This window comes from Ruditapes philippinarum, unplaced genomic scaffold (assembly GCF_026571515.1).
Source record: "Ruditapes philippinarum isolate M1 unplaced genomic scaffold, ASM2657151v2 ctg1806_1_1_1_1, whole genome shotgun sequence".
Lineage (NCBI taxonomy): Eukaryota > Metazoa > Mollusca > Bivalvia > Venerida > Veneridae > Ruditapes > Ruditapes philippinarum.
Window position 1 is genome coordinate 134,505 of NW_026852524.1, and position 18,902 is coordinate 153,406.

Here is an 18,902-nt window from a genome sequence, read left to right on the forward strand (position 1 = left end):
AAATAGTAACAGAGATGAAACAAAAATGAACAAAAAACAAAGGCTTCTCAGTACAATATATTGGTGACCTTAACATTCAGTATATAACGGTCACAGCTTCTTCATGTACTTTGTATGCATGCTTGTAACGCAAAGTTTATGCAAAGTTGCAGTAAGATGCATGAATCAGCAAAAGTAACAGAGATATGATAGAAAAACAAGTTACCAAGAAAACCAATGCATTGGTGTGTAGAATAGCATCCCTATTCTCTGAATAGTGGAGCTAAAACTGAAACTCAAGATAATTAAAAAAACAACTACTTTCTGAAACTAAATTTATTTTTTTTCGAAATTGATTAAAATGTATCCATTTGTCTTTACTACCTATATTCTAGGTAATGATGGATTGATCATAATTGTCACAAGTTATAATCAACAAAACTTTATAAACATAATAGCATGATGTAGGTTCATGAGCTTGAAATAAAGTCTACAAAGACTTGTTATTTTATATCAAACAAGAACTTCGTGAGTCGGACGTGTCGCCTGACAATAGCATAAAAATTTATGTAAATAAGCAAATTGGCAAATCAGCAAATCAGCAATTACCAAATAAGCAATTAAGTAGTTGGCAAATAAGCAAAGTGGCATGTCCCTACCGGCATTCCATATCTTCATTTGAACTTTTATATCACAGGTAGCCTCTTTTACACATACATAGGTAGCCTCAAGGCAGGTAAAAGAGGCTACCTGTGATATAAAAGTTCAAATGAAGAGAGGTAGCCCGTGCCGCTGCAAAACCGAAAGTAGGGTGTTTTTATGAATTTTACATTTATTTTTGACAATGTACTGCCATTTGTCCGAAGATGATATGTAAATGAACATAGTAAATATGTATGATGCATATATAATCAGGCCACAGTGTCGTATAACGGAGAAAGAACTCACGGATGTTACATACTTTTAATATACAAATACAAACACACAAGTGAACGAGTGGAATACCAAAGTCGAACTCCCCCTCTTTGACATTTGAGAATAGTATATATAATATCAACCTGTCCTAAGGACATTTTATAATGTATATAAATACACACGTTTTAGAGTTACATATATTAATCATCCTGACATAAGGTCAGTCCGTATGCATCCTGCACTATAATACTCATAAATCATGTCATGTTCCATAGTGCACATTAAGAAATAAAAACCCTAATATATGTATATACATGTTGACTTGTCATTCTTTTTGAATATAGCATGTATGACTAATTAGCCTGTGCAACCAGCTATACGACAACAGGTTCATTTCAGCCCGAAAAGTATGTCGAGGTGATGGTCGAGGTAAGACATGTCGATTTTTTGTAGCTTATTGTGAAGTTGCAGTACATAAAAAACGGGCACATGACAAATCAGCACATAGATAAAACATTCTAGTGTTCCGTGGTATACATCTTTTCCACGGCAGTACATTGTCAAAAATAAATGTAAAATTCATAAAAACACCCTACTTTCGGTTTTGCAGCGGCACGGGCTACCTCTCTTCATTTGAACTTTTATATCACAGGTACCCTCTTTTACACACACATAGGTAGCCTCAAGGCACCACATACGCTTGTATTTGCGTTAATCGTTAGGTATGTAATATTTCTTACTTTTATGTAAATATTTCATACTTAACGATTAACGCTAATAAAAGAATATGTCGTGCATTGAGTGTACCTATGTGTGTTTAAACATGTTAAAAATGAGAGGGTACCTGTGATATAAAAATTCAAATGAAGAGAGGTAGCCCGTGCCGCTGCAAAACCGAAAGTAGGGTGTTTTTATGAATTTTACATTTATTTTTTACAATGTACTGCCATTTGTCCGAAGATGATATGTAAATGAACATAGTAAATATGTATGATGCATATATAATCAGGCCACAGGTTCATTTCAGCCCGAAAAGTATGTCGAGGTGATGGGCGAGGTAAGACATGTCGATTTTTTGTAGCTTATTGTGAAGTTGCAGTACATGAAAAACGGGCACATGACAAATCAGCACATAGATAAAACATTCTAGTGTTCCGTGGTATACATCTTTTCCACGTGTCATACCTCCTTTCCTTATTACAATGAATTTTTACTGGCTTGTTATCTATCGCTGGTTTGTTTTGAGCAGAGAGTGGCCTGTGCATGTACAAAGAGGGTACCGTTTCAGCAGATTTCGCAGAGGGTACCGATATGGATATGCACCGTGGTGTAACAGGAACCGGATAAAGTGTGTGTTATTTCACCACCCATCTAAACTTCTAATGCGTTTGAAAAATTATTTAAATATATTTATGTGACTTAAAAAATAACTGTTGGGCATCACAGTCGGATAAAGTAAAACTGAAAACTAAAAATGCAATATCACGTGTTCCGAGTTTTTTCTTCTTCAGAAATTGAGATTTTACATGTTATTATATTTCTTTAGCATTTATATTTCAACACATATAAAATTGACTTCTTTATTTGCTTATTTTCACATTTTTTTTTTGGAACAATTATCTCAATGTCAGGTCCTCCATGATCGTAAAGGGGAATTCTTAAACAATCGTCTTTTCCTTGTTTTTTTATGGCAATCTTGGCCAAAAAGCTATAAATCTTTTGTGTTTCTATTAAAATCTATTTCAAATGATTTTCTAATTTTTACCTTAAACTAACTCGGAATTGTCTATGAATTTCTTCTACATTTCTATGTAGGGAGATGTTCTGTTTGCCCTATGCAGATTGAGCATGCGCGAGAAAATACTACTTCCGGTCAATTTAAAATAGCAACGCACCGCGTCGTAAAAAGGTTTATAAAAGATTGTCCTATTTGTTTTCCCTATTTTAAGTGCCTTCGAACGTCGCTAAAGGGAAAACAACGACGACTCTATCAGGAAGACAAGCATTGGATGGAATTCTGAGCCCATGCTTCTTTTGGGAATGTCAATGGTGGGTGGACCTTGGCTCACTGTATGCTGTTACACTGATCAACATATACACAGGTAACACTATAGTCCGTTTCTTGAGTAACAAGAAAAAAATATTACATATATTCGTATGTAATATAGGTACGATTGCATTTCAATTTCTGTGACGACTTTTTATGCTTGCTGCATAAAAGGTGTTATGTAAAATGAACAAACTTGTCATCAGATATTTTATATTTTTAAACATTTTCATGGAATGTAATAAATGTATCATAATATTAAAGTTGCATGCCTTCAGATGTGAACACTGATGTCAAAGAAAAAACTCAATGCACGACCAATTTACTGCTTTAAAACATAAACACAAAATTACATATCTTCCACTAAATAGAACATATGAAATCGTGCAAACCCACAGAAATAGAAATATAAACAATAAAACTCTTTTGTTCCCGCGTAAATTTCTTTGTACCCTGAGCTCGTAAATCTGGTCCCCAGATTATTAAAAACCATCGCTAACACGGACACGATCTGTCCATGTTTTTGTTGTTGTTTTTATCTTGCTGAGCATTAAAAACCTTTCTAATAGATTAAAGGTAGAATTTCATTGTTAATCAAAGTCAGATTTGAGAAATGATTAATTTATATAAAAAAAAAACATCATAATTTGTTAATATTTATTACAAATAAATATAAAAGTTATTTCCTTTCCAGCTGGGTTAGCTATATTTACAATTCCCGCGCTAAGTCGCGGTGGTGGTAGTGGCGCTGTTATATCTCGCAACGCCGCTAAATGTCGCACTTGCCGTTAAAATTAATGTTTAGTTTAATAATATTTTATTGCTCTTTGAATACAATTTATAACATTATTTCCACAAAACAACATTTTTTAACAAAGGGCAAAAGGGTTGAACAACAAGTTCTAGCAACATTAGTAACTGTCCTTCCCTTAAGCATTATAAGATATAGAAACGAAAACATGTTTAAACACTATACACATGAGCAATTACAAATATTAAGACGGATACAAAAACAAAGTAGCAAATAGAATTCGACATCAAATTTAAAAAAAAAAAAAAACAAAAACATTTGCTTATCAATTTTTTAAATATAAAAAATAATAGTAATTTTCCTGCACTTGCAGTATGTGATGGTTTGTATGGCTGTCAAAATATGTCATTTATAAGGGGAATTAGAAGAATTAATATTGGAACAACGATTGTTATTTTTACATGTACTTATTTCTTATTATTTAAATCTATGTGTATTTTTTATATATTTTTGAACCTCATGAAATAAAAAAGAGTTTAATTTTCTTTTCCATAAAGGAGAGTACTAGTTTGTACTTAATGGATGAAAAGGGCGAGTGGAAGTGAAAAGTTGGAGTCTTTGAACACCAAAAAGTTTACAGTTAAAAAAGAAATGTTCAGCATCCTCCTCGATATGGCAAAACTCACAAACAGGGGAGTTTGCTAAGTGATTTCTATACAGATCATCATTCAAATTACTACATCTATTTCTTAAACGTGCATGGTAAACAGATGTTAGCCTTTCTCCAATTAAATAATATTTAGGGACAAGTGTGGGTTTGAATTTATCCTTGCGTTTAGTTTTGAACACATTTAAAGAAGTCGAGTCACGTATCTCATTATCAAGACTATTCCATGCCGAAATTGCTGAGGGTATAAATGATCTAGAAAATATTCGTCGTGCTATTGTTACGTAATTATCGTTATTTCTAAGGTTATAATGGCTACTTTCTGATACAAAATTTGGGAACAAAGTGTCCAGATAACTTGGAAGCTCCCCATTTTTAGCTTTATACATTATTGATAATTTTTGCATTAAACGACGATCTGCTAAAGAGACCCAACCTATTTCATGCAGAAGTCTTTCTATAGACACTGAGCGAGTCAAACCAGTTACTAAGCGCGCAGCTTCGTATTGCATTTTTTCAATTTTTTTCTTTTTCATATAAGGTACAACTATCCCAAATAACACTAGCATATTCTAATAAAGGCCTCATATAGGAAATATAAATTTGATTTAATGTTGTTCTATTTAATTTGAACTTTAATAAACGCATAGAACCTAATATTTTTGACGCCGAGTTAGTTATATTATTAATATGTTCATGCCAGGTTCCACATCACTTAAGGTTAACCCCAAATGCCTGTGGTGTTGAGTGTAATTAAGTTGAACATTGTTAAAGTACAAAAAAGGTCTTTCATTTCTAATAAGAGAACAAAATAATACTTCTGTCTTATTAGGATTAAAGGTTACAAGTCATTGGTCTGCCCATTCAGTAATAGTTTTAAGATCAATATTTAGAGTCATTTCTATATATTTAGAATCATCGCTTGTTACTGATAAAGAACTATCATCTGCAAAAAGACGAGTCAAACTAAGTAAGTTTTCAGCAATGTCATTAACATAAATCAAAAAAGAAGAGGACCAAGCACAGATCCTTGAGGGACACCAGCATTTATGAATTTTGTGTCAGAAAAAGAAGAACCAACAAAAACGCTTTGGTTCCTCGACTTAAGATAGCTAGCAATCCAAGTATTCAAATTATTTGTAATGCCGTACTGATGCAGTTTAAACAGTAGACCTTTATGCCAAACGCGGTCAAATGCTTTAGAGATATCACAGAACACTATACAAGTTGATTTCTTTTCATCAAAAGCTTTACATATTTGATGATAAATGTCAATTAATTGATATACAGTAGAATGCCCTGGAATAAACCCGGATTGATATTTGTAAATAAGATTGTTCGTATGTAAATGGTTGTAAATATATTTAAATATAATTCTTTCCATTACTTTTCCTATGCAACTTATTAAAGAAATTGGTCTGTAATTAGAACAAAGATCGTGCTCCCCTTTTTTAAATAATGGCATAACGTTTGCGTTTTTCCAACATGTGGGATATGTATTTTCTTGAAGGGAACGATTAAAAAGTGTACATAGAGGTTTACAAATGCTAGAAGATGTTTCTTTAAGCATACGGTGACTTATCTCATCTGGTCCACTAGCCTTTTTTATTATTAAGCATGAAAGAATGTCTTTAACTTCTTCTTCGTTAATTATTATGTCACACAAAGATTCGTTTGGTTTAAGATTGAAAATGGGTAAAGAAGTATTAGAATCATCAATAGAAGATACAGAGATAAAGTAATCATTGAGCGCATTTGCCTTTTCTTTATCAGTAAATACATACAAGTCATTATTAAGTCTCAATGGCGGTATTATTTCACATTGTTTATTATCTTTAACTAACATTTTCACAATTTTCCAGTATTCGCGAGGATTATTACTACTTATATCGTTGATTGTAAATTCTAAATTATTAAAAAAAAAACTTGTTTCGCGTGCTTTTTTAAATTATTAACCTTGTTTCTTAATTTTTTTTTTATATAAAATCCAGTCTGACGATTTATTAGTTTTAATTGCACGTGATTTTTGTCTGTCACGCTTCCGGGAAGTTCTTCGTATTATTGAATCGTACCATGGTCTGTCGTATGGTCGTATTGTAACTTCTTTATATGGAATGCATCGTTTTGTCAAATCTAAAAATGAAGAAGTAAATAAATCGGAAGCCTCGTCTACAGTGCCATTAGATAATATTGACCAATTATATGAAGTTATCAATTCATTTAACCGAACAAAGTCCGCATTATTATAATTCCAAACACAACGCTTATAAGTATTAAAAGGAAGCGCTTCAAAATGAATAAAAATATAATTAGCATAATGATCACTAACGTCGCTCGGAGTTTCTGAAACACCAAAGTCAAATGATTTTATTTCACTAGAAATTACTATTGGGTCAATAAGTGTTGCAGATGTATTTGATACACGAGTCGGCTGATTGATAACATTACTCATATTATAAATAATTAAGATATCACGTAATTTATGGTTTGAATGATTGAGTTGATCTTCATTTACATCACCAAGTAAAACAATGTACTTCGACAATTCATGCGCCTTTTCTAAACAGTTATCCAGTTTTGACCAAAACTCAACAGTAGAATTTGGGTGACGATAAACAGTGCCTATCAAAATGTTCTTCTCCTTATCTTTAACATTAATCCATATTGATTCATCAGAATACATTTCTAATTCAAAAACTCTTTTTGTTACCAATTTATCTGACGTATAAATAATAACCCCCCCCCCCCCTGAATGGGCAGTGTTATCCTTCCTATATAAATATCTATATCCATCCAAAAATATTTGATCGTCTTTAATTGTATTAGTTAAGTGAGTTTCTGTAAAACATAAAATTTCGAAGTCATTGAAATGATCTTTTATGAAATCAATTTTGTTTCTTATACCCGGGTTAGTTTCTATGTCACCTGATAACAATAATAATAGTTCTTCTATAGAAAAAAGAGCCTGAGAACCTATAAAGTAAAATAATCGTAAACATTCTGTAATGTTTTGGGATTTTTTTTTGAGGTTATTATTGCAAAGAAAAATAAAAATTTTGATAAAAAATATAAATTTAAGCAAACAAAAACCCAGAGTACAAAAAATACTAACATATATTGCTATAAACAAACCAAAAATATAGAAGAGGTGTTTTTGTGGGTATTGTTTAAAAAAATATGAATAATGTAAACAATGTGTTCCATTATAATACAATCCTATAGCTGCTCTCCAAGCACCAATGCTTATATTACCCATTGGGAAGTAAGAAAACGAAATGCAAAGGAAATGTTATGAGCAGCCATGGATGAATAAAAGAAACTGAAAATGACATTTTAAAACAGAACAGACAAACCATCACAACAAAAATAAAATAATCATTTGATGCTTATTTACATAAAAGAAATATTTGCGAGCAGAGAATAAGCCGACGTCAATTAAAGATATAAATACTTATTTGAACGGACCAAACTTAAGCTAAGTTTAGGGATCTATAACATAAATGTTACATGACTAGCCACATTTTTTAACAAACACCCTGTATTTGTACTACGTAAACTTACACATATTTTATAAATTACACGATTAAGTTTCACACAATAGTATAATAGACAGTTGCGGAATACAGTTGATTACTTTGGATTATAAAAAATGAATAAGTGGAAATTAAAAAAATAGAAGATATTATTAAATCGGTGATATTGAAAATATTTTCAGGATATCATTTAAAGAAAAAAAATATGTATACTTAGACGTTAGATTGGTGAAAAACGATATTTTTTTACATTGTTTACATAGTTATAAAACAAAAAATGAGAATTTGGATATTCTATAAACTTTAACTGAGATTTAGTGTTCAGTTTATATGACACTTATAAGATTATAATGCATATATATACTGTATATATTTACAAATAAACATCAGTATGTCATTATCGTTAAAAAAAAAGAGAAAAACAACATCATCATCATCATCAAAGAAAAAAATCTAATCATCACCATACAATACAACAACATCACATGTCATGATCACATCGTCGCATAAGTATATCATAATAATAATTACATCATATCGTGATTATATCGTTATCATTACATTTTATGAACACATCTCATCGACCAGTTTAATACGGACTAGTAGGGATACGCTACGGTTGATTTTTCCGTAGCAAAATTTTGTGCATGTTCAAAAATTGTCAAGTATCACTAAGGATATACAAGGACTAATACGATTGATTACGGTTACAATACGGAGAGCTACTGACCAGTACGGGTAGCTACGGACGATCCCGGAATAAATTCGTGGCTCTTCCGTGGTCGTCTTCCGTAAATATGTGACCGGGGTATTAACGACCTCATAGTTAAAACGAAAATTTGATTGACATAGCAACCTGCGGAGAGATATAACGATAAAATGGTCACTTTGACGTATGTGTTGTCTTTTGTTATGTTTTGTTTGTTTGTTTGTTTGTTTGTTTTTTGTTGTTGTTGTTTTTTTTTTTGGGGGGGGGGGGGGGGTGCGCAGTACCAGGCGAAAAAACAACATGGTACAGATCTATTGTAAACGTATGTCGGGATGGGAAAAATAATATAATTCTTATACAGTTTTCTATGTTTGGAACAAGTTTTTCAGCAACAACAATGTCTAGTGGATTGAAATACATACCAGCTTACTAGTTTTGATACAAGTGACGTTTGTAGGATATTTGTTAAATTTGAACTTTGGCGGGTTTAAAACTTTAATACTGTACCTGAGGATGACAACATTGGTTGGATTCCGACTTTTATAAGATTCGATGTTAAAAATCCACCAATGAAAACACCAGAAATCCGGAAATGCTCCAATGGACAGACGGCCGGATTTTTGAATCTGAAATCTATGATTTCAATGGCGGCCATTTTGTAATCCCATACGAAAATCGTTAATACACAGAAACATGAAGTAATAACTTAAGGGATTTCTGATCTTAAACAAACATAAACTTTACATAAATTATGTTCTTGAAGTAGATTTGTCTGAAATTGATGTAAACAATCAGAAATCTTCAAAATAAAAAATGAAGTGACAGATTTCAAAGATGTCTGTCATTATATTAGACGTTTGCAAAAGGAAATATAAGGTGCGAATCAGTTTTCTGCTATTCATAAAGGTAAGTTTAGCATGTATACCAGCTTAATTTGCAGTGTCAATACAGTGTTCCTTGGTCAATCAGGTAAGTGAATCTTTCCCTTGTAGAAGTCAACAACATATGAAGCTGTAGGATTTCACAATGTCACTTGAATTTCATTACAAATTCTGTTGTTAGAACATTTCAGAATTATATTAGAATGTCAGATCAGATGTGTTCCATATCGTTTTTTTGCTACGCCCCTGCTATAAAATGTTATTTGATCACAGTAACAAACTACCTTCAATAAAATCATTCAAAAGAAAAGAAAATGTCACCTTCAGCTTTTCCAATAAGGAACAACATAATTAAATTAAATTTAATTATCTTTAGTAAACAGTTTCGTGTATGACGATTTGAGACTCGCAGCAGGAGCATCATTAGATTCAATGTCCGATGTTGGCGCATTTGACAACAACACACTTGTATTCCCTTATGGTTCGCTTGAAACACGATATGTGGAAGTAAGACGAGAACCTTTTCAATGGTTGGTTCTTTGTGAACTTGAAGTCTATGGAATACCAGGTTTGTTTCTCTATTTGATTGTCATTTTCCTCTTTAAAGTCAAACACTTAACTAGAGGCTTCGACATACAATTTACATGTTTAACGCTTTTTAAAGTGAAGTGGTCTATAATGGAAGGTCTGAAATACAATGAATAATTACGTTGCAAGTATTTAGTATCAGACATAACAAAAAAAGAACACGAATAATAATTATACATGGAAGTTGTTGGCATAGCCTAATACTACATATATTTATATAGCAGCTAAAAATATTCATTTTCTAAATCACTTAGAAGTGTAGAAACATTTATTTGTTCAAGCAACTTTTCATAAGAAAATCCAAATCATACATTTATATTGTTTTTTTTATCAACATTTGAAATACTTATGGACACTCTACCCATTATATAAAATTCTAGAAGATTGCGGAAGTCTACGGGGAATATCAAATGTCACTTTTATAATTAGGAAAAAGATATCAATTCTGAGTGCATTGTTGTAGAATAATGCACGGTTTAAGTTCAAATGCGTAGTAATATAATCACGAAGCATTTGAACGAAAAACGTGCATTATTATACAATAATGCACGAAGAATTAATATCTATTTCCATTCTAACATGTCAATAATTATTATTATAAAGTTGGACTTTATGTTTGGTGGTTAAATTTGTTTTCGCCTCAGAGTTTTCAATAGAAACGTTCTTTAAATGCTGTTCCAGTGGGTTGAACAAAACTGTCGTTAAATCTACCGTGTGTAGAATAACGAATTTTGAAAACGTTGATAAAACTTTGTTTGTGTATTTTATTTCACTCCATATTTTTTCAAGCGAAATACAAATTATTAAAAGTGAAATAAATGTTAAACTTAACATGTTTTTCGACGTTAAAATAGCGTACTTGATTTGATTGTTTTGCACGTGCTATTTGGCGCTACATTGTGACTTCACGTAAACAACACTTTAAACGTCTGTACAGCGTTAACGACTGAATTAAAGATATTGGTGTTCGGATTAATTTTCTTAGTTAGCCAATTTTCTTTCATTCTTGATAGCTTTCACAACAAAATTCAACAAAAAATTGTTTTTAATTTATCAGATTTTTCAAACAAAATTGCGCCCTCAATGTGATAATACACAGGGAGATAATAAGAACGGCGAGGGCATTGTTGTAGAATAATGCATGCTTCCGGGCTTCTTTGTTTATATAGAAAAATTTCCGATAGTGTTAGAAGTGACATTATGTCATGGCAGGTATACAAGTTACAGTCATAATAACGATAGATGTGCTTAGTTCATGTGTGTAATCAATAACACACGTGACTCACGGAAAATTCAATAAATTTCTTTCCAAATGTATCATTAACATTCAATTTATGAAAAGAGCTGGGCAGTCTTTTAATATTTTAGGTAGTTCTGTAACTATCTTTCTTTATCAATTATTGGTCAATGACCAATTATAATAGCTAATCATTTTAGATATATAGCCAAATTAACACTAATCATGAATATAATGTCACTTTAAATCTCGCCATAATCATTTGAAAACTATACACTTTGTCTTGCCATATTATAATAAAATAAATAGTTAAGTATAATTTCTGCCAATTAAGCAACTCAACATTTTCCAATCGGTAAATAACAAAGTTTGCCGAAAATTGACCAACTTATTATAAGCGTGATTTTAAAGCATCACACCTCCAGATTCAGGCTGCTTTTCATGAAAATTTGAAAATGTATCTAACAGTATAATATTGTAAAGTTACCAAAAGAATGCAATTTACACATTAACAAGGACACATACAACCTATGTACATTACTATAAAGAGGTCAAAATATGCAAAAATAGCCCTTACTGCGTTAGTAACGCAGTAGAAATATAGTTATACATACTGAAAAATTCGGTCATTAATCGCATATAACATGCAAATTTTTACTAGAATTTTGAATCTTTATACCTTTCCTTAAATCTTAGTAAATTTTTCAAAGGTTTGATTTTATTGAAATATTTTTGCTCATCTGGAGGCGTGCAGCTTTAAAGATACATGTTTAAAATACAAGTATCAAGTGACACTTTTATATGTATAATGTTTTTTATAAATGCAAGGGTAGCGAAACGGTCTATGAAAAAATCATGTTGTCAAAAGAAGAGCGTCGATCAAGAAATAATAAAAAAATGTAGCAAAATGATGGACAAGATTTTGTATGCTTTAACAGAATGAAATACAGAATAAATGAGTACATGTAAACGTTACAAACTTGTATTATTGTCTATCTAAGTTTATGAAATGAGGTTATTATTATTCTTTTAACACAATAATTCCAATTGTATCATAGACTTTACTACTGAAAATGTGTCAGAGTAATAACATCTATCATATGTTGCGGTTCGGATCGGAATATTCGTCCAGAGGGTACCCGCCCTTTGGTCGGAAACGAGGCTTGCCGAGTTTCCGGCTATTGGGATGGACCGCAAACACATGCCAGATATTTTTTTCTTGGCGTTCAAAACGACCTATAGACAAGCAGTTTCGTTAAACTGACGTCGTATGGCACGCGGCTCATCTGGCACCCGCAATGCCAAATTAAATTTCTGGCATGTGTAAAATTAACAGAAATACCAGTCTGATATTTAAAAATCACATCGTATACCCAAACTTGCATAGCGCATGCGTAAATTGGTATGCAGGTATTAGGTACCCGCACTCTAGTTGCCACTGTCTATCGGGGATAATAGAGCATTGTAGGTCTGAGCACATTTGTCTCACGAGGTGTGACCGATGTGCTCGTAAACATTCATATTTGCGACAATTGGAAATTAGACAGATGTGTTCGACGCACAATAGAAAGGACACTCGAAGCACATTTGTCTCACATTCTTCGATAAAATTCTTAAAAGATAATGATTATGCCCGTTCATATACCGTCTACCACCCATTGTTCTGTGTTTTCGGTATCTATAATACCGTTTTAGGTCACTTCCGGTCATTCAAAAACTTCCTGCCTCTGCATAGGAGTCATATATTAACTTTATTAATATCCTTGTTCAACATGAAAATTTCTACTAGTGCAGTATCCAGAACCCAAACACATATGCAGCGAGTCAATTCTCATCGTTATTAATTGTACACGTTTCTTTCCGATGCTTTAAGTTTTATAAATGATTTAAGAAATATTCTAAGCAACAACAAGGTAGTATCTACGGTTGCACAAAGAGAACATAGGATTTTCTTATTTATTACGTCCGCACGCGATAGCTATTACGTTCTAAAGGGATAGTTATTGCGTGCGAACGCGATAACTGTTACGTGCGCACGCGGATGCTCTTAATTTATTACTTATTTAATGCCTTAGTTTTTATAATTTTATTCCAGCTTAATCTATCAGGAATACCAGTGATCAACACGACAAGAAGTTCAGAAAAGATTTTCAAATTTATAATCGTTCAATCTGCGCATATCTCGGACACTTGTTTACCAATAACTTGCTGTTAAAGTGCTCAACTTAATCATCTCTCAGTATATACAGTGTTAGGTGATGTCAACCAGCTTGATGGCTATCATCATCGTCGCAATAAATGCTTTAAAACGGTACCAAATGTAGGTCATCATCACAAATGATGTTGCTTTATAGCGGTACTATATCTACGTCATTATCACCAGAAATGTTGCTTTATAGCGGTACCATATGTATGACATCATTACCATTAATGTTGCTTTATAGCGGTACTATATCTACGTCATTATTAAAGGTAATGTTACTTTATAGCGGTACTATATTTATGTCATTATATCCAGTAATTTTGCTCTATAGCGGTGCCGTGATTATGTATGTCTTCATTATCAGGAATGTTATCATAAAGCTGTACCATATATACACAGTAATGTTGCTTTATAGCTGTACAATATTGTGTGGCATCATTACCAGTAATTATGCTTTAAATCGGTGCCATATGTAGTCATCATTAACGGTACTGTTGCTTTATAGCGGTTCCATGTGTATGTTATTTAAGATAATGTTACTCAAAAGCAGAAATCATATGTATGTTTCATTTTCACTACTGTGGCTCTCTAGCGGTGTTATATTCCATTTTTCTCTATTTGATTGCCACATCATTGTTGTTTGTGTCGTGTGGTGGCCCCAAACATATAATCAAAGCTGTTATATTTTCGATCCTTAAAGAATGTTGAGCACGAGTAACTTGCACTTTCCATTACCGTCCAGCAAACCGACCCTGCAACATTTTCAGTTTTGTGTTGTTTTTTTTTGCGTTCTTTAGGGATTCCAGTTTTCTCTATTTTATATGTTATTGTGTTAGTATGTTATTACCGCTATTCCCGTTTTCTTATAGCGGGTTCATATGTACAAGTATGCCATTATCTTCGTCGATACCTTCGCTTTTTTGCGGTATGTACCATCATGCGGCTTAAAATGCCTATAGGAAGTTACGTCACTGTTAATAAGATCCTATTCCAAAAAGTAGGGAAAAATACATTTGCATAATTATATAAACAGCATGTAAGTTGATTGCCTTTATTGTCCAACAATATTGACCTGGCACTCATGCATTTGACCCTATAGTCGGTAAATTCCGTATACGTTACGATGTACTTGTATATCGGTATGAATGTATATAACAAGTAAATTAAGAACTCGATAAAGATACTTTACTTCAAGAATATAGACGTAAACTCGTAGGTTCGAATCCTGATTCAGACACGTTTATTTCTTTTTTATTTTAAAATTGACATTTATTCCTGCAAATAAATTCCAAGAAATGTGTTTCTTCATAACGTGGTATTGGTTAGAAATCGAACCAGAGACCTTGAAATCGGTAGCCCTGCGTCTATACTGACGTATACAGTTAACAATATATTGATATGTTTGTTACATACCAGTGTTTATCCAATGACCTTTAAGAAAGTTAATGAAGTGTCAGGTCAATATTGTTGGACAATATGAGAAAAATATTTTGATTCATTTTTACTTTATTTTGAACATGATTAACTATTATTTGCTCTTGAAAATATATACCCGGTTTCTAAAACTTACTTCAAGCTGATTTACTCAAAAATAATTCTAAATTATCTTACATCGTATTTTATCGTTTCCGCCTTAACCCTTTACTTCATATAGACGTGTTTTGACGGCTTTTCGACCCCCCCCCCCTTTTGAGGCCTCAAACAGTGAAAAATTACCCTATTTAGACTCAAAACACTGTTTTTCATTTAGGAAATGTTGCTAAAAAAAGTGATCACTTTTTCGGCGCTGCCGTCATCAAAAAGGTACATCAGAGGGTTTCCAAAAGGGGGGTTTGCCCCTTTCTGTTTGGGGGGTTCGAAGAAGGGTGGCAGTCCCCCTTCATCGCCAAGAAAATTTGGACGTATGAGAGGCTAAAATTGACCCCAGGTCGATCATAAGGAAATGTGTAAGCAATGCTGAAAAGCCTTTGACTCTATCTCAATGCAGCACTTTGAAATTAATTTTGATGCAAAATAGTGATTTTGGCAACTTGAGATGTCTCCTCGCTGCCATGGTAACAAGAAATTTAAGACTGAGCATGTCGTTACAAAGGCAATGGTTCTGTCAACATTTGTGCCACGTTTAATTAGTGTTGAAGCATTTTCCATAGTTTCATAGCAGTTTGAACTTGTTACAGGAGGCTTTTCAATGAAAACGGCCATTTTTCACAATATACATGTACTCATGAGGGAAAGGGTTAATAGTTGTAGTTGTCAAATATCAGCAAAATTGGTCTTTACATGAGTCCATGAAAATATTTATTCGTTGTTGCGCGTTCTTTTTTTGTCATGAATTTCAATGTATAGAACAGGGAAGAACTTTTTTATATTCAACTCAGTTCTAAAGACTTATAATTCACCGCTGTATTTAAGTTTATCATTGAAAACCATTAGATAACTGTTGTGTGTGTGAATATGCGTATATTATTGTTCAGCTTTATTAACAGTTTAGATAAAGTAGCATAATGAAGGCTCGAATTATGAATAAACCAGTTTTCAATGGAACTCATTGTTCGCGGCATGGGTTCTATTATATTTCGTTGTAAATTATGAATTAAAATTTGATTTTCCAAATAAAAGAATAAAAGAATTGATAGTCGCATATCACTTCTAAATGTGAATGATGAAACCACTTTATTGAATTGATAATGATTAGTTTGTCGACATTTTAAAAAGTATTTGCAATGTAAGCACGCTAATATGCATGTATTTATAAAGTGTATGCACTTTAACTGTAACAGCTTATTTAGTTTGTACATTAAAACATTTTCAATTATAAAGTATCAATAATTTATATGTAATTTTACCTATTATTTTGCATTAAAGGTTTTTTTTTAACCTTACTTTGTTTTTCAACAATCTATAGAAATTCTACCTAAATCCACTGTATATTTATGTTATCTTAATTCTATTTCTGTAACAATCTATGGAAATTCCACCTTGCAGCAGTTGACTTTGAAATAGTATATTTTGTTTTCTTTGAAAATTCTACCTTATAGCAGATTATATTTTTAAAGAAAGTATATTAATTTTATTTATGAAATCTACCTTACAGCAGTTTACATGAAAGATAATAGCATAGTCTATAGAATTCTACCTTATATCTTTTTTAATAAATGAGCCACGTCACGACAAAACCAACATAGTGGGTTTGCGACCAGCATGGATCCAGACCAGCCTGTTTACAAACCCTATTACAAGTAGAGAAACTGAAAGCGACCAGCCTGGATCCTGATCAGACTGTGTGGATGCGCAGGCTGGTCTAGATCCATGCTGGTCGCAAACCCATTATGTTGGTTTTGTCGTGACGCGGCTCAAATGAAGTTCATGTTTACTTATGGATTGCTAAATGGTATACATCATCCTTGAACTTAAGAAATGTTAAGTTTTCATTTGTTTATGTTTCAGACATTCCTTTTTTCTTTAGAATTTCTGCAAATTCAAATTTATAATTAAAATAAAGCGTGAACATAATTGTTAATGTCAATAATGAGGAATTCAGATTATGTTTAAGTATATTTTTCAAAAATGATTTAGAAAGAAATAGGTACATTGCAATTTCTGTAACTGTTTTGTTATAATTCTCGCTTATTAAACACTTTCATGTTGTATATGATGCGTTATGTTGTTATTATACCATTGCATACGGTAACACATTGACACTGGATTAAGCAAAAGCATAAACCGATGCATTTTCCCGATCTTGTACTGTCTTTATATATTGTTTTCAGATATTTTATTAAAGTCATCAACTACAATAATATTGGAAATAACAAACAACAAACAAACAATATAAAAGCAGCGCAAGATCGGAAAACAGTGTCGCAATATACAGTCCCGGTCTTGGGTACCTTTGACCCTTAAAAACCCTCCGCCCAACCCTGAAATGAATGGAAGGTTCCGATAACATCCGGCTATTGCGCAGTCTCTATATATTATGTCTCGTAAACTTACATCCAAGATGGCGGCTAGCTCCGCTAAAGATATTTTCTCTCGATTTTGACGTCCTAACGAAACAGAATACTTTTTAAAGTTGTTATCATTTCACCGAAACAATTAAAGTTTACCCAAATAAACTTTAAATAAAGACACATGCATAAGTTAAAGGCTGCTTTTGTTTGCCTGGCGTAGGCCTATTAATATCAAGAATTTAGTATTCGGTGTTTTTTCATGCCATGGTCTCGGTGTTAATCAATTGAAGATGGAAGCATCAGACATTACTTTACTTTAATATTTTCAACGTGATCATATTGTTATTAAAACAGTTAAAACCCTTTAACAGGTAAATTCTCGTAAATACTCTTTAATAATAACAAAACATCAATGATTTAATAATACGATATCGTTAGCTACAATAAATCAAGAGATGTGTGAAGTTGGCGTTGGCCGCCAACTTCTTACCACTTCACGCTGCTAGATCTCAACTTCATGCCGCTAGGACGCCAACTCCACGCTGCTAGACAAACTACTTCACGCCGCTAGGCCGCCAACTTCATGCTGCTAAGCCGCCGGACCGCTAGACGGCCAATTTCACGATGATAAACCGCCAACTGTACACCGCTAAGTTACAAGGCCGCTAGGCCGCCAACTTCATGCCGTAGACCTTAAACTTTTTTTACCTCGGTTTATTTGACATAACAAAGCATGTTTGAGCTGCATATTTTTGCGTTCATACGACTCGAATTCAATAATTCAACTGAACGAAATAATTTTTCATTCTCAATTGACTCATACACACTCAGATCTCTATAAACAATAGAAAATGCGTATATGCTTACAGAAGATATTTCTGAGATGATATTTGTTGGTGAATATTATCATTGCAAGGGAAGAAATCAACATGGAGAAAGCAACAACTGACATAAGGTTTACCTCCCCTGTTTTTGTTCAAAGGGACTCCATTTTCGATGTACACATCGAATTATCTTTTTAAAGATTTTTGTATAGTTGGATGTAGGTCTGGGCCAATAACTCGTGAACACAGTTTCAGATCATTTGCTCAATCCGTTCCCCGGGAATAATAAATTTTGTTGTTCAAATTGACCCGAAAATGAAAAGAGTTGCAGCACCTTCACCATAATCGGCCAGAAAACGCATAAAAATTGACTATCAATGTAATACAAAGTCTATACGAGGACTGTCCCATAAAGTCGTGGAGAATGGCTGTAAACCCAATATAACGTCCAAGCCTAAAATAATTGTGTTCATGTTTACTTCCATCAATTTGAAGTAAAACAAGACACTTTATTAAAAAAAAAACACATAAAATATCAAAGTATTAATACAGGCCTGATTTGTATGTATGGGGTTCACGCCATATAAAGTCAATTTACCAATCTAACACATGATCTTC

General features: G+C 32.7%; 1 protein-coding gene across 1 annotated transcript in view; it reads left to right on the plus strand.

Annotated features, from left to right (window-relative positions):
- Window positions 1-17,160, plus strand: part of LOC132715865 (uncharacterized) — a 31,671-nt gene extending 14,511 nt beyond the window's left edge. The window contains exons 2-4 of the mRNA XM_060698961.1: window positions 2,844-2,996; window positions 9,859-10,050; window positions 13,403-17,160. Of these exons, the coding sequence (XP_060554944.1) occupies window positions 2,844-2,996; window positions 9,859-10,050; window positions 13,403-13,407 (350 nt within the window). The 3' untranslated portion in view covers window positions 13,408-17,160. The remainder of the gene's footprint in view (window positions 1-2,843; window positions 2,997-9,858; window positions 10,051-13,402) is intronic.
- The last annotated feature ends 1,742 nt before the right edge of the window (window positions 17,161-18,902 follow it).